At 48.3% G+C, this 13,805-nt stretch overlaps 1 protein-coding gene across 5 annotated transcripts in view; it reads right to left on the bottom strand.

Moving 5' to 3' along the window:
• Positions 1–13,805, bottom strand: part of DNAH9 (dynein axonemal heavy chain 9) — a 321,088-nt gene that overhangs the window by 40,880 nt on the left and 266,403 nt on the right. For all 5 annotated transcript variants that reach the window (XM_059150223.1, XM_059150226.1, XM_059150225.1 and 2 more), the window contains 2 exons: positions 3,799–3,926; positions 977–1,204 (listed from right to left, as the gene is read on the bottom strand). In XM_059150223.1, coding sequence (XP_059006206.1) covers positions 977–1,204; positions 3,799–3,926 — 356 coding nt within the window. The remainder of the gene's footprint in view (positions 1–976; positions 1,205–3,798; positions 3,927–13,805) is intronic.

The raw sequence follows: 13,805 nt of genomic DNA on the forward strand, positions 1-13,805 counted from the left end.
ACAGCCCCGGATCTCCTGGCTCTCACATCTTTGTGGATTCCACTTCCCAGGTAGCGGGAGCTCTCCCAGGAAGAGGCAGCAAGACAGGACGCCTTCCTGAGACGGTGCAGAAAGCCTGAGCCGCAGACTTCACAAGTCACCCTCTCATACTAAGTCAGTAGCCCACGGACCCCTGTGCCTTTAAATCCACGCTCTGCAACACAAGTCTCAGACTCCCGCTAAAGGAAGGTTCTAGTACGCGGTGGCCTGCGTCTGAAATTTCTGTCCTGATCCTCTCAGTTTCGCCCTGGAATCCGCTGGAGGCTTGCTAGAATGCAGGTTCCTGGGCCCTCACCCCAGGAGTTTCTGATGCAGGAGGTGGGGGGGGGTAGGTGGAGAGTCTGAGAATTTGCATTTCTACCAGGTTCCCAGCAGGTTCTGCTGCTCCGGGGACCACGCTGTGAGAGTCTACCACATGGCGACGTCCTAAGGCCAGATCCCCCATCTGACACCCAGGTTATGTGACGTGGACTCTCGGGATGCCTGATGATGGCAGGTGTTCTCGTGGGAACATGCGCACCCGTCCCCAGCGTGCTCAGCCAGTAAGCATGTGGTCGGCGTAGCATGTCCCTTAGATGTACAGCCACACGCCCTCTCCTTCGAGGGTTATCTCCTTAGCAGGGAGACCTGTGCAGAGTTCGCCCACGCCTCTCGCCAAAGACAGACTCCCAAGCTTGGCTCCCTTTCCCCACCCGCAGGGTACTGGGGAACTGAGAGCCGGGCTGTACTCCGCGGGCACTGGGAGGTCCGTCCCAGAGCGGACACACAGCTCCACAGCCCGTCCCCCCCACTTCCCGCCCTCCTGGCAGCTGGATGCTCTGGGACGCAGGTCGGACTCACGGTGAGGGGCGCGGCCCGTCCGCCCCGCCCCCGTCAGGTCCGCCCCGCCCCCCGCCAGCCCCCCTCCCTCCCCCCCCCCCCCCGCCCCGGGTGGTACCTGAGAAAAATTGTCCAGGGCCTTGTGCAGGTTGGCATGCATGCCTGTGGGAGGCTCGTTGGTGATCTTGATGGCGTTCTCCAGGATGCCCTGAGGGATGACGTGGCCCTCCGGGGAGGGCGCGGGCTCTGCGCTGATGAAGACCCTGAGGTCCGGGTGGCTGTTCTCCGCGTGCTCTGCCAGCTTCTCCTCTAGGGTGCCGAGCCACTTGGCCACCAGGTGGATGTTCTAGTGGGAAGGAAGACCCCCCCACCCACCCCACGCAGGTATCTGCTTAGTTTTGTTAGCGGCAGATGGTTTCAGGAAGGCAGCAGTGGGGGGCAGGGGGCTGGCCTTCAAATAAAGCTCATGGCAGCAGGTGTCTTGGGTTCCCAGTGATGGGACCTGGCCGTCTCTGGCAACTGAACCCTATTCTCTTGATCTCCCAAGTCTCTCCAGCACACTGGGCTCAAACCTGACGCTGCACAGCGATTCCCTGCAGGCCTTCTCAAAAACAAGATCCTTGGGGCTCCTGGGTGGCTCAGTGGGTTAAAGCCTCTGCCTTTGGCTTGGATCAGGCTTGGATCATGGTCTCAGGGTCCTGGGATTGAGCCCTGCACTGGGCTGTCTGCTCAGAGGGGAGCTTGCTTCCTTTCCTCTCTCTCTGCCTGCCTCTCTGCCTACTTGTGATCTCTGTCAAATAAATAAATCTTTTAAAGAAACAAAAACAAAACAAAAAACAAGATCCTTGGGTCTAGGGCAGGCCCGAGCATTTGCATTTCTACTAAGATCAGGGCAGAGCTGAAGGTGCTGGGCTACATTGGGAGACTGGAACACACGGTCCAGACGCTCCAAATCTCGACCCCCACCTCTGACATGGAGGATTTGAACCCTTGATAACTCAGAAGCGGGGCCCATGGACTTGGAGTGTTGCCTTCCCTAGGAGCTGTCTAGAAATGCAGACTCTCCGACCCTACCCAGATTTCCTGAATCAGTGCATTTCAATCAGATCCTGCCGTGATTTGTATGCATGTTAAAATGTGAAAAGCACTGATTTAAACTTCTAGCTAGCTTTCTTGTGTCCTCTCTCCCTCTCTCCCAGCCATTCTGCTAATTGTTGCCAAACTTATCTTCCTAAAACACAGGGAGGCATTGCTGCTCACGCGCTGGGAAGGCTTCCTACTCCAAGCCGGGCTTCTTCATCTGCGCCTTCTCTCCCCTGCCCCATGTGATTCCTGTCTGTCTATCTGTCTGTCTGAACCTACACTTGTTTCTCAGCACTACTTTGCAGAATCCAGGACGTAGGCAGGATGGCTCCTTTGTGGCAGGTTCCATTATGATGGAGAGAAAACTCCAGAAATACTGGAGGAAGCCTGCCCACAGAGCCTTAAATATACGGATCGGCATGGAGCACGGCACTTGGCCCCAGCAGCTGGTCTCTGGGCACTGCTTTCTTTTCTATAAAAGGAGAAAGAACAAGAATATTGGCCCTACTTCCTTCACAGACTTGCTGCAAAGGACCAAAGTTAATGGGTTTGAAAGGGCTTTGTGTGCCGTAACCACTATATAAGTGTGAGGGGCAGCTGCCGAAATGAGTGTTTGTTAAGGAATTCATTTGTAAGCCCTGTGTTGGAGCCGAGGCTCCAAGGCGCTGCCTGGGAAAGCCAGGGCCACCTTAGCCAGGCCCTCCACTCCTCCTGCAGGAATTCCAGTTCCCGAATTTAAGTTGGGAGAGCTCTCAGGAAAGGACATCAGCAGATGCAAGCGTTCTGGGGTGGCTCTGTGCCAAGGGAGGAAAGGCTCTCTGCCGTCCGTGTGGCTGGGTGGGTCCCTGAAGGATAAGGGCCCAGGATGGGGTCTCATCCTGCCAGCCTGTGAGGGAGGAAGTGGGATCCCAAGCTGTCACTGTCTTTTCTCTTGAGGTTCTGGACAAAGAGCCCCAGGGAAAGGAAGGACGAAGCCCCCCAACTCTGGGTTCTCGCTGTGGCCAGTGGTGACGCAGTGAGGGGTCAGGAGACAGAAGTTCTAGGGACTCAGAGCAAGGACGGGATGGGGGTGACCTTTCTTGTTTGTTTATTTTCCCTTGCACTGATCTCTTCCTCGAGTCTGTCACCGAGCAGGCTTTCGGAGAGTGTTGCCTCTGTCTGCCCTCGGCGCTGGGCGCCAAGGGGATTAAGGAGCAGGTGTCTCCTTAAGGGAATGTAGTGAAGGGCACGGTCGTCAGGTAAGTCCCTTCAGCTCAGCCAGGGCACCCCAGTAGAGCTCTGGCCCAGCCCCAGCTCCCCGGCAAGGTGCATAAGCCAGGGATGAGGGGACAAGTGGCGACAGGAGAGGGGCGGCCCTTATGTCTTGGGAGTTCGGTGAAGTGAGCAGCAGGAGACATCCCAGACGGGCACCCGCCGGCATGAGCTCCGGCTAAAGAGGCAGAGAGCTCCAGTTACATGTGTGCTGTCGTGGTCACGCGGGTAACCGAGAACACAGAACATGGGGTACAGCAGAAGGGCGGAGTGGTGGAAAGTTCTGGGATACATCTGGGAAGAGGTTCCCCTACCAGACCCCATTCCCACGGTCTTCAGCTGGATACCTACTCCCCGAGGAGGCCCCAAACAGGAAGTTAGGGGGGGCACGGGGCTGTGAGAGGCAGGGGACAAGGAGTCGTGGGGAGCGGTGGGGAGGACCCCAGAGGAGGGACGGAGAGAGGATCAGACAGTGAGATGGGCAGGGGTGTGGAAGGAAAGGCAGGGGAGAGAGGCGGAGAGGACAGAGGAGCCCAGAGATTGCCCTGTGAGCTCCAGACAGCGGTGGGGCCAAGAATGACCCTGAACAGGGCACAGGGGTCATACCTGCAAGATAACCCAGTGACCTTTCTTGGCAGCCAGGTCCAGCGCCGCCTCAGCCACCACCTCCTGTCCTTGCCCCAAAGACACGTTGTGGAAGTTCCTGTTGTTGAAGGTGTAGCCGAGCTTTCTGCCTGAAAGGGGTGTGGAGTTGTCCTTATTTTCGCTCATGTCCGCCATCTTTGTTGTTGTCCTGTGGTCACGAGGAGAGGCCCATGGCCGTACCACTGCTCGAACCCAGGCGTGCCTGAACGCTCATACCCTTCCCCTCTTCCTCTCTGGAGCGTGCTGTGGGGTGAGGGGTACCTCTTCCCGCTCTCTGTTCCCAAACAACAGGAAGCACTTGTCGGGCATCAACCCCTACCCCTCCACCCTCACTGAGTCCCCAAGGGTGGATTGAGGTGATGACGCCCTTCAGTGTGGCTTCGCTGGAACACCAGGCATTGGTCTGCTGCCCTAGAGCCTGAAAAGGCTTCCAGGCTATGCATTTTCCCTGGACCTCCACGGGGTGGGATGCCTGGTTGGTGTAAGACTCAGGTAGTTCTGGCTTCCTGGTCTTTACTCCGTATTAGCCTCCTCTGCTGTTCCTCAACACGGAGGAATGTCTTGTCTCCTCCCTTTGCATGAGTGAGAGCAAAGAGGAGCAAAAGGCAGGACAAGAAAGGGCTTGGCTGGGCAGGTGGAGATGCTCTGTGTCCTGGGAAGGGCGGCTGTTACAGGGACACACATCACAGCCATCTCACTGCGTGTTCTGCCGGCCCAGGAGAAACTTCACACAACGCAGCCAGCCTCAGCAGCGAGGACCACTTCTGCTGGGATGTCAGCGATTAGCCCCGTACAATAAAGTTTAGAGAAATTACATAATATTCTTCAGACAGAGGATCATAACAGTGTATCTACGGCCACGCAGGAATTACGGAGCAATTTTCTTCTAGGAAGATAAAGTACGCGAGAGAAAAGAGAAGAAATAGAAAGACAGAAAGAAGATTAAAAAATGTGTCCTTAAACATTTCGTTTCAGGGGAACTGAAATGAAAGATGCAGTTCGATATTTTCTGCAAGAAAATTTAAACAAAACTGTCAATACTGGATATTTCTTTTAAACGCTAAGAAAAGGTATAGAGTCTCCTTCCCAAGTCTGTGCGAGACGAAGGATGATGACTTTCTGCAGCAAGGAAGAGTTATTAGAGATTCAACTGAGATGAGCCCGAGAAACACCCTTATTAAACCATAAATCCTTGCTGGCAATAGATCTGATGTCAGCTTTGGAACCGGCAATATAAACAACTTATTCCAGAGAAAGTACCAGGATAAAAGGTGCCGGGATTATTAGACAGCCTCCGTGAGGTTCCTACTCACAGAAGAGCCGATTTCTTTTGTTTGTCAGGGAGATGTAGGAGAAGAGGTTCTCGCTGAAGATCAGTTTGCAAACCACGGACTGCAGGGACCCATTGGGGCAGAGGCTGGCATGCACCGGGGGGCTCAGCGTGGGTTAGTTTAGGCTTGAGGTGTGGTGATGAGGCTGATGTGGAGAAGTTGAGAAGGGGAAGCGTTGAAGGGACTTGCAAGGACCGAACATGCCGGCCCCATGATGAGCTGGGGCAAACTTGCAGGGTCCTTCCACCGGCAACTTTGAGGCTCTCAGGGCTCCCTGCACCGTCACCAGCAAGCCCCTCAGGCCAGACACATTCTCGTGGCTTTTCATCTTCATGCTGTTCTGCACCATGGCTTCTGTGCCTCCCCACTCCCACTACCTTTAACTCTTCTTTCCTTTTCTGATCTTCCTTCCCACTCTCCACGTGGCAGTGTCACCCAGATCGTGTCCATCGTAAACCTCCTTCTACACCTCCCCAGCATGCTTCTTTGTCTTGTCTCTGAGGACGTGGCACCTTCCGTGGCCCTCTCCCGAGCTCCGTGTATCCACAGGGCTGGGAGGAAGGGGAATGTTTTTCTAGGTTCCTCTTCACTTGCAGGTTATTTCTTCCCATCCTTGTATAAAAGCCCCCTTTCTTTTTAAGCACGTGTCATTTAGCTATATTATCTGCTAACGTCTATGTTCCTGCCTTCCACCAATTTCCCAGTGAGATTCATTTCCACTGGGGGCTCAGTTCAAAATCTTCCATATGTCCCGTTTCAGCATTATCCCAGCAAAACTCAAGGTCACAATGGATGACTCAGCCAACCTCCAGACTCCTGCGTCGACATCTTCAAAGAACCGAACTCCATCCACTTCCGTTACTCACTCCCCATGGCTGTGCCCAGGACTTTATGATTGTCAAGAACCATGGCGTACAAATTCTTCATTCATGTCTACTACTGTTGCTTTCTCCTCTCTAGTCGGTTCCCTCCATCCCTCCTCACCTGTCAGTGAAATGCTTCAGTGAAATGCCCAGTCCATTGGTCCTTCTATTTTTTCTAACCTTCACCTTGACTTCCCTCTTATTTTAATATGGATTCAGTAATCCTTTAGGACGAAGATCTTAGAAAACCTTCAACTCCGGTGCCCCTTCTGCTTCTGTGCCACCCTTTTGCTAAATCCATCCAATCCTGGATGAATTAACAAGACAGGAAGGGAAATATTTGGTGAGTTGGAGCCACCCCAAGTTCAGGATTCTCCTCCTCAATGCTGTTTGGCAATCTTTCCGTTGACTCCCAGCAACTTGCTTCACTCTCTACTTCCCTGGGGAAACATATGCCATGAGGCAGGAACTCCTTCAATTTTCTGCCATTGTATCTGCATCCTGCTCAATGGAAGAGGTGTTCTTCCTCTTCCTTTCCCTCTTCTGTTCTCTGAATCCCATCTCTCCTTGTATCATCAACCTTTATCTCCCTAGTCACTTTCCCACTCCCTGGCACATGAACAAATGAGTCTCTCTCAACACAAAAACCAATATTCCCCCAATCCTGAAGCTGTTCACCAAGACTGCACTTGCTCCCACCTCACTGAGTTCCAATGGACTATTAAAGAAAAGAGAATAGAGCTAGGAACAATGGGAAAGAGGCTGCATGCAAAGTGTGGGTAATCTGGCTACAGAAACACGAAGTTGAATACTTTCTTTGAACACACTGGGTAGCAGGTTTGCAAAAAAAAAAATTACAGTGAGCTCAGAGTTCTGATCAGCACCTTGGAGAGAGCAAACAAGGAAACAGTGGAAGGCGAAGGTGGTACGTTAAACCGCTTCTTCCAGATTACAATGTGGAAATTACAGAATTATTTGTTAAAGCCAGATAACTGAACAAAGGAGGAGAGAGACCGAGTAAGACGATGAGAGAGTCAAGTGAAAGACAGAGAAGATGCCTGTGAGTTAGGGTGGAAAGGGGAGTTGTGGGTTGGGAGGGCCACGGATGAAGCCACGCTTCAAGGACAGAGAGGAAGGAGCCAGCTGAGCCGCCTCAAAGAACAGAGGGATTATCATCTTCGTTAGAATGCCGTACCATGCTACTGTGCTCTGAACGTTTCGGAGCCTTTTCATGTCCGAGATTTCATTTCTATCCTACCGTAGCCCTAGGAGGCAGGCATTATGGGTGATTGGGAAAAAACGGGTGATTGCTTTTAAAAGAAGCAAAGGCGAGAATGTATGAAAATAAGGAAGTGTGGCTCATTCGGGAAGGAGGTGATGAGGAGAAAGGCAAAGAGGGTTGCATTAAAGCGCTTCGAGGGATTAGTCTGAGACGGCAAGAAGGAAAGCGGTGGGGGTGGACGGTGCTAGGTTTTGCGTTAGAACAGAAGCCATGGAGAGTGGATGGACTTTTGCCCCCCTCCCCACTCCTGCCTCCTCCTCCTCCAAAAGTTGTTGAGGAAGGAAAATCCTGGAGGATACTAAGATGCCCAAAGCTGCCAGAAAAGCATAGATTCCTGATCAAGGGTCAGTGGATGAGATGTAGGGACTCGAGAACTCCTAAAATCTTACACGGGACTTTGTGGGTTCAGCGCATTTGGGTTGGGGCTAGGGGGTGATGGTGGCATGAGGATAAGGCAACAAAGCTTTCACTTGACCCTCAGGAAGGTAGGTAGGTTCATTCATTCATTCGTCCATTCATTCATTCATTCATTCATTTGTAGACTCCATGCCCAGCATGAAGCCCACTGTGGGGCTCGAACTCATGACCCCAAGATCAAGACCTGAGCTGATATCAAGAGTCGGATGCTTAACCAATGAAGCCATCTGGGTGCCCTGACTCTCAGGTTTTAAAACCCTCCCCATATTAAAACCTGCCATGTTGAAACAAAGGGACAGAGAAATGACGGAGTTCAGAACATAAATCACAAACTCAAAACTGGGAACGGATGCCAAGCTTTGTAAGCGTCTACGTGCAGTGGAACAGTGAACTGTCTGATACACAGACTCTCCCCAAACACAGAGACAGTAAGTCTCCTTAATACGCTGGGGCTAGGGAGAGGGAGGGAGGGAAGTGTGAGTCAGTCGTGTAGGTTCCAAACTGGAGAAGAGAAGCCCATCAGGCAATCTGATTTGATTCAAGATGCAGAAAGCATGGCTGTCACCAGAGTCTATGTTCTAAGTGGGTGAATTAGAAAATAAATGAAGCCATCAAGAAGGCACGGGGGAAGGGAGAGAGAGAGAAGGAGGCACAGGTGCTTAAGTAATCTGTGGCTGATGAGCAGCAATATTGCCTCCAGTAAGGAAACACGATTTGAGATTAGGCCAAGGGCAGGGCTGAGATAATGTATTCAGAGACAAATAACCAATATGGATCAGGGAGAGGTCGGCGTCCCCGTAACAACAGAAAGCCTCGAAGTGGGTGATGGAAGAGATGGAGGTCAATTGGCAAAGGACAGAAGGAAATTGCTCATAAACAGGGCATACGTGAGCTTCCAAAAAGGAAAATACTGGATCAAAATGAGGCAGCTAGAATTTGCCAATATGAAAGGACTAAACCTCCAGAAGACAGAATACAGAACTCTATAAAAAGGTGAAAATTGGGAACAACTCAGCGACAACAACAGTTCTTATGACACTCATTCATGTGTTAATTCGCAAATAATTGCTGAATGCTTTTTCTCTGCTAGTTACACGTTTAGGTACAGATAAGCATCCTCCTTGACCTGAGGACCTTAATGACAAGCAGGTAGGCAGACCTCAGTTAAAATGATAAAAGAAGTATTTATTTATTTATTTTCTAAAGATTTTACTTATTTATTTGAGAGAGAGAGAGAAAGCAAACAGTGAGGGAGAGAGAGAGAAGCAGGTTCCCCGCTGAGCAGGGAGCTCCATGTGGGGCTCTATCCCGGGACTCTGGGATCATGACCTGAGCCGAAGGCAGATGCTTAACCGGCTGAGCCACCCAAGTTCCCTTAAAAGAAATATTTAATTAGAAGTGTACTGAATGCTCTGAAGCAAATACATGCATAACAGTGAATCGATGGTCTTGCAGGGAGGTCGGAAGAGGCTGGTACCTGTAGGGTGAGTGGGTACCGCAGTCTTGAATGGCTGGGGAGAAATATTTCTGATAAAAGAAATCTCTTGTGAAAATGCCCAGGTCAGGAAGGCTCATAGCATGGCTGGGGATCTAATAGGACTGTGTGGCTGGAGTAGAGTGAGCTTGGGGGAAGGAAAGAGCCAAGGCTTGGCAGAAAGGCCAGGCCATGCAGGGCCACATAGATCATGCCAGTGGTACCAGACGTTCCCTAAGAACAAAGAGAAGCCACTGGAGTGTTTTAAGAAGGAGAGTGATACAGTCAGATCTGAGGGTTAGCAAGATGCCTTTGGCTGCCAAGTGGCCAAAGATTGCAGGCAGCGGGAGAAGACTGGGGTGACTTCGGAGGCCCCTGTGTCAGTCCAAGTAAGGTTATGGTGACTCACACCAGGAAGGCAACAGTGATGCTAGAGACAAGGAGACCAGCCTGAAATGGATTTAGGAGGTAGAATCAATAAGACTCAGTGTGGTGGGTGGTGGAGGGAGTCTCTAAGGTGATCGATTTCCAGGTTTTGGGGATGAGCAACTTGGTGAATGGTAGTGATATTTACCAACAACAACAGAGCGAAATTTCCAGACATCAAGAAAGGTCTGACTTTTCCGCTTAAAATGGCATGGTGAGTGCTGAGCAGATGAATGGAAAAGACCCACAACCACCAAACACAGCTCATAGTGCTTCAGCCACAAGCTGGGGAGATGATCCTCAAGTTCCCAGCACAGAAACAGGTAACCACCACGACGGGAAGAAGAGCGCCTTACTGGCATTTGATCCCAAGGGAACACGACTGACATCTTGAAGACAACGGGGCAATGCGAATGCATTCTGGAAAAACCACTTCGCACCTAGAAAACTACTGAAAGAGTATATGGGCAAAATTAAAGCCTTTTAGCCACCCAAGGATACAGAATTTTTACTTCCCATGATTCTCTTCTGATGGCGCATGCTAGCAACACTAGGGTCGAAATGGAAGGTAAAAGATCCAGGATCCCCAAAATGATAGTATTTGACTAGAATATAGAGAGAGTAAGTCCCAGGGTGGCTAGCTCGCAAGTTATCTATTTTAGAACAGAACGTAAGGAGGATAACGTGGATTCTAGACAACATATACGATTAATAGAGGTATGAAGCCGTGGGAATGGCAGAGGGAATGTTTCTTCTCACCAAAACAAGGAAAAGACACTCAGAAACCCCAGGAAGAATGTAAAGCTATACAAGAAAATCATCCTATACATGAAGCAAACTGAAATTTGGTATGACTTTGAAACTCCGTGCTGAGAACATTCTTCTCTGAGAGTCCCCTAGAGATGAGGACATTGGATCCAAGAAGAAGGAAATGTCATCCCAGCATATTTGCTTGCCTCTTCGGTGACTAATATGTGTAAATTAATTATGACATAAATGCTATTGGTTTTTGAATATTACAGTTAACTCATAGACTAGGCACTAGGCATGAATAAGATTAATGATGGTAATGGAGTAGAATGAATATATATTCATCCTTGTCTATGGAAAAAGCACAGCTGAATTAAGTTGGAAACCTGGTCTCAGCTTACACAGAGGGAAGTCCAAAGAAATGATCTAGAAGTCACAGAATAAAACATTAAGTTTCACTAACATTGTTTAAAAGTTAACACAGCCAATAGAGGAAGTAAACTTTCTTTAAAAAAAGATTTTATTTGGGGCTCCTGGGTGGCTCAGTGGGTTAAGCCGCTGCCTTTGGCTCAGGTCATGATCTCGGGGTCCTGGGATCGAGTCCCACGTTGGGCTCTCTGCTCAGCAGGGGGTCTGCTTCCCTTCCTCTCTCTCTGCCTGCCTCTCTGCCTACTTGTGATCTCTTTCTGTCAAATGGATAAATAAAATCTTAAAAAAAAAAAGATTTTATTTATATATAAGAGAGAGAGAGGGCCAGAGAGAGAGAGCACAAGCAGGGGGAGCATAAGATGGGGAGGGAGAAGCAGGGTCCCCGCTAGACAGGAAGCCCAATGTAGGGCTCGACCCCAGGTCCCTGGGATCATGGCCTGAGCTGAAGACAGATGCTTAGAAGCACTGATCCACCCAGGCACCCCATAAGTAAACATTTTAAAAAAATATTTGTTTATTTATTTGAGAGAGAGAGAGAGAGAAAGCAGAGTAGGGGGTAGAGGTAGAGGAAGAAGCAAGACTCCTCGCTGACCAGGGAGCCTGACACAGCGCCCGATCCCAGGATCCTGAGATCATGACCTAAGCTGAAGTAAGATGTTTAACCAACTGAGCCACCCAGGCATGCCAAGGAAGTAAACATTTTAGTATAGATACCAAAATTTGGGAGTTTGCCAATGAATTAGATAATTGAATAAAATGGCCAAATTCTGGGGTGCCTGGGTGGCTCAGTGGGTTAAGCCTCTGCCTTAGGCTCAGGACAGGATCTCAGGGTCCTGGAATCGAGCCCTGCATTGGGCTCTCTGCTCAGCAGGGAGCCTGCTTCCTGCCCACCCTGCCTGCCTCTCTGCCTACTTGTGATCCCTGTCTAAAATAAATAAATAAATAAATACAATCTTTAAAAAAAAATCTTTAAAAAATGGCCAAATTCCTAGAAATAAATACCAAAACTCACTCAGGGAGAAATAGAAAATCAGATTAGATTTATAACAAATGAGATTGAAGTAGTAATTTAAAAACTTCCCACCAAGAGAAGCTCAGGTCCAGGTGGTTTCACCATGAATTCTATCATACATGAAGAATTAATATTAATCTTTCACAAAATCTTCTAAAAAATAGAAGATGAAGGAACACTTCCCAAATCATTCTCATGTATAGGTTACTAATTTTTCCCTTATACTGCAAACAAAGACATCACAAGGAAAGAAAACAACAGGTCATTATCTTTTATGAACATAGGTGTAAAAATCCTCAAAGAAACATGTGCAAATTGAGTCTAGAAATATGAACAATGATTATACACCAGGATCAAGTGAGATCTGAGGAATGCGAGGTTACTTTAACTTCTAAAAATCAATTAATGTAATATAGCAATAGAATAAAGGACAAAATGATATCATCTGAATGGATATGGAAAAAGCATTTGACAAAATCCAACACCTTTTCATGATAAAGGAAAAAAACCTCATCAAACTAGAAGGAAACGTGCTCAATCTGATGAAAGGTATCTATAAAAAACCTGCAGCTAAAATCATATTTAATAGTAAAAACTGAATGGTTTTCCTCAAAGATCTAGAATAGGCCCAGGATGTCCAAGCTTGCCATTTCTACCTAATACTGTGTTATAAATTTTAGCCCGGTCAGGTAGGTGAGAAGAAGAAATAAAAGGCCATCCAGTTTGGAAAGGAAGAAGTAAAACTATCTTTTCATAGATCACCTAAGCTTGTCTCTGCAAAAAACCTAAGGAATTCAGAAAAGTCATTGGAACTAATAAACATGTTCATCCAGGTTGCAAGATAGGAGACCGACATGCAAAAATGTACACAAGTCCCTAGCAGTGACCATTCCAAGAATGAAATTACGGAAATAATCCCACCTTACAACAGAATAAACAAGGACAAACTACTTGGGCATGAACTGAACTCAAGAAATGCAAGGAGGTGAAGAGTACACTTACTGTGACGAGCGCGGAGTATTGCATAGAAATGTGGAATCGTTGTATCTGACACCTGAGACTAGCCTAGCGCTTTCTGTTAATCATATTTTTTTTGTTTTTTAATTTTTTTAAAAAGATTTTATTTATTTATTTGACAGAGATCACAAGTAGGCAGAGAGGCAGGCAGAGAGAGAGAGAGGAGGAAGCAGGCTCCCTGCTGAGCAGAGAGCCCGATGCGGGGCTTGATCCCAGGACCCTGAGATCATGACCTGAGCCGAAGGCAGAGGCTTAACCCACTGAGCCACCCAGGTGCCCTGTTAATCATATTTCAATTTAAAAAAAGAAATGCAACACTTTATACACCCCAAACTATGAAATAGTAATAATAGAAATTACAGAAGATCTTAATAAATGGGAAGACATTCTATAGCTCTATTAAGTCAGAAGACTTAATAATTGTTAAGATAATACTTGCTTGATTGATCTACAGGGAATATTATCCAGCCATAAAAAAGGAATGGTATAGGCGATAGCTGCAACCTTGATGAATCTTGAAAATATTATGCTAAGTGAAACAAGCCATCAATGAAAGACCTCATAATGGATGATTTCACTTCTAGAAAATGTCCAGATCAGGCAAATCCTTAGAGACGGAAAGTAAATTGGTGGTGAGCTAGGGAGGACGCGAGTACTCGCTAAGAGATAGAGGATTGTTCTGGTGTGGGGAGAGACACAGTTTTACTAAAATTAGATTGTGGTGGTGGTTGCATAGCCTGGTGAAAATATTAGCAAACTGAATCATATACTTGAAATGGGCGAATCCTACCGCGTACAAATTATGTCTCAGTAAAGCTGTTAAAGATGTGGTAGGAGTGGACGGTCTTGAGTGGGTAATAGTGGGAGTGAAACTCTTATTTTTTTTATATCAGGGAATGTAAATAGATATCTAGAATTGATCAATTTAAAACTAGTGATAAAAGGGGTGCCTCGGGTGGCTCAGTCA

The sequence above is a fragment of the Mustela lutreola genome, chromosome 15 (assembly GCF_030435805.1).
Source record: "Mustela lutreola isolate mMusLut2 chromosome 15, mMusLut2.pri, whole genome shotgun sequence".
In the NCBI taxonomy this organism is placed as follows: Eukaryota; Metazoa; Chordata; class Mammalia; order Carnivora; family Mustelidae; genus Mustela; species Mustela lutreola.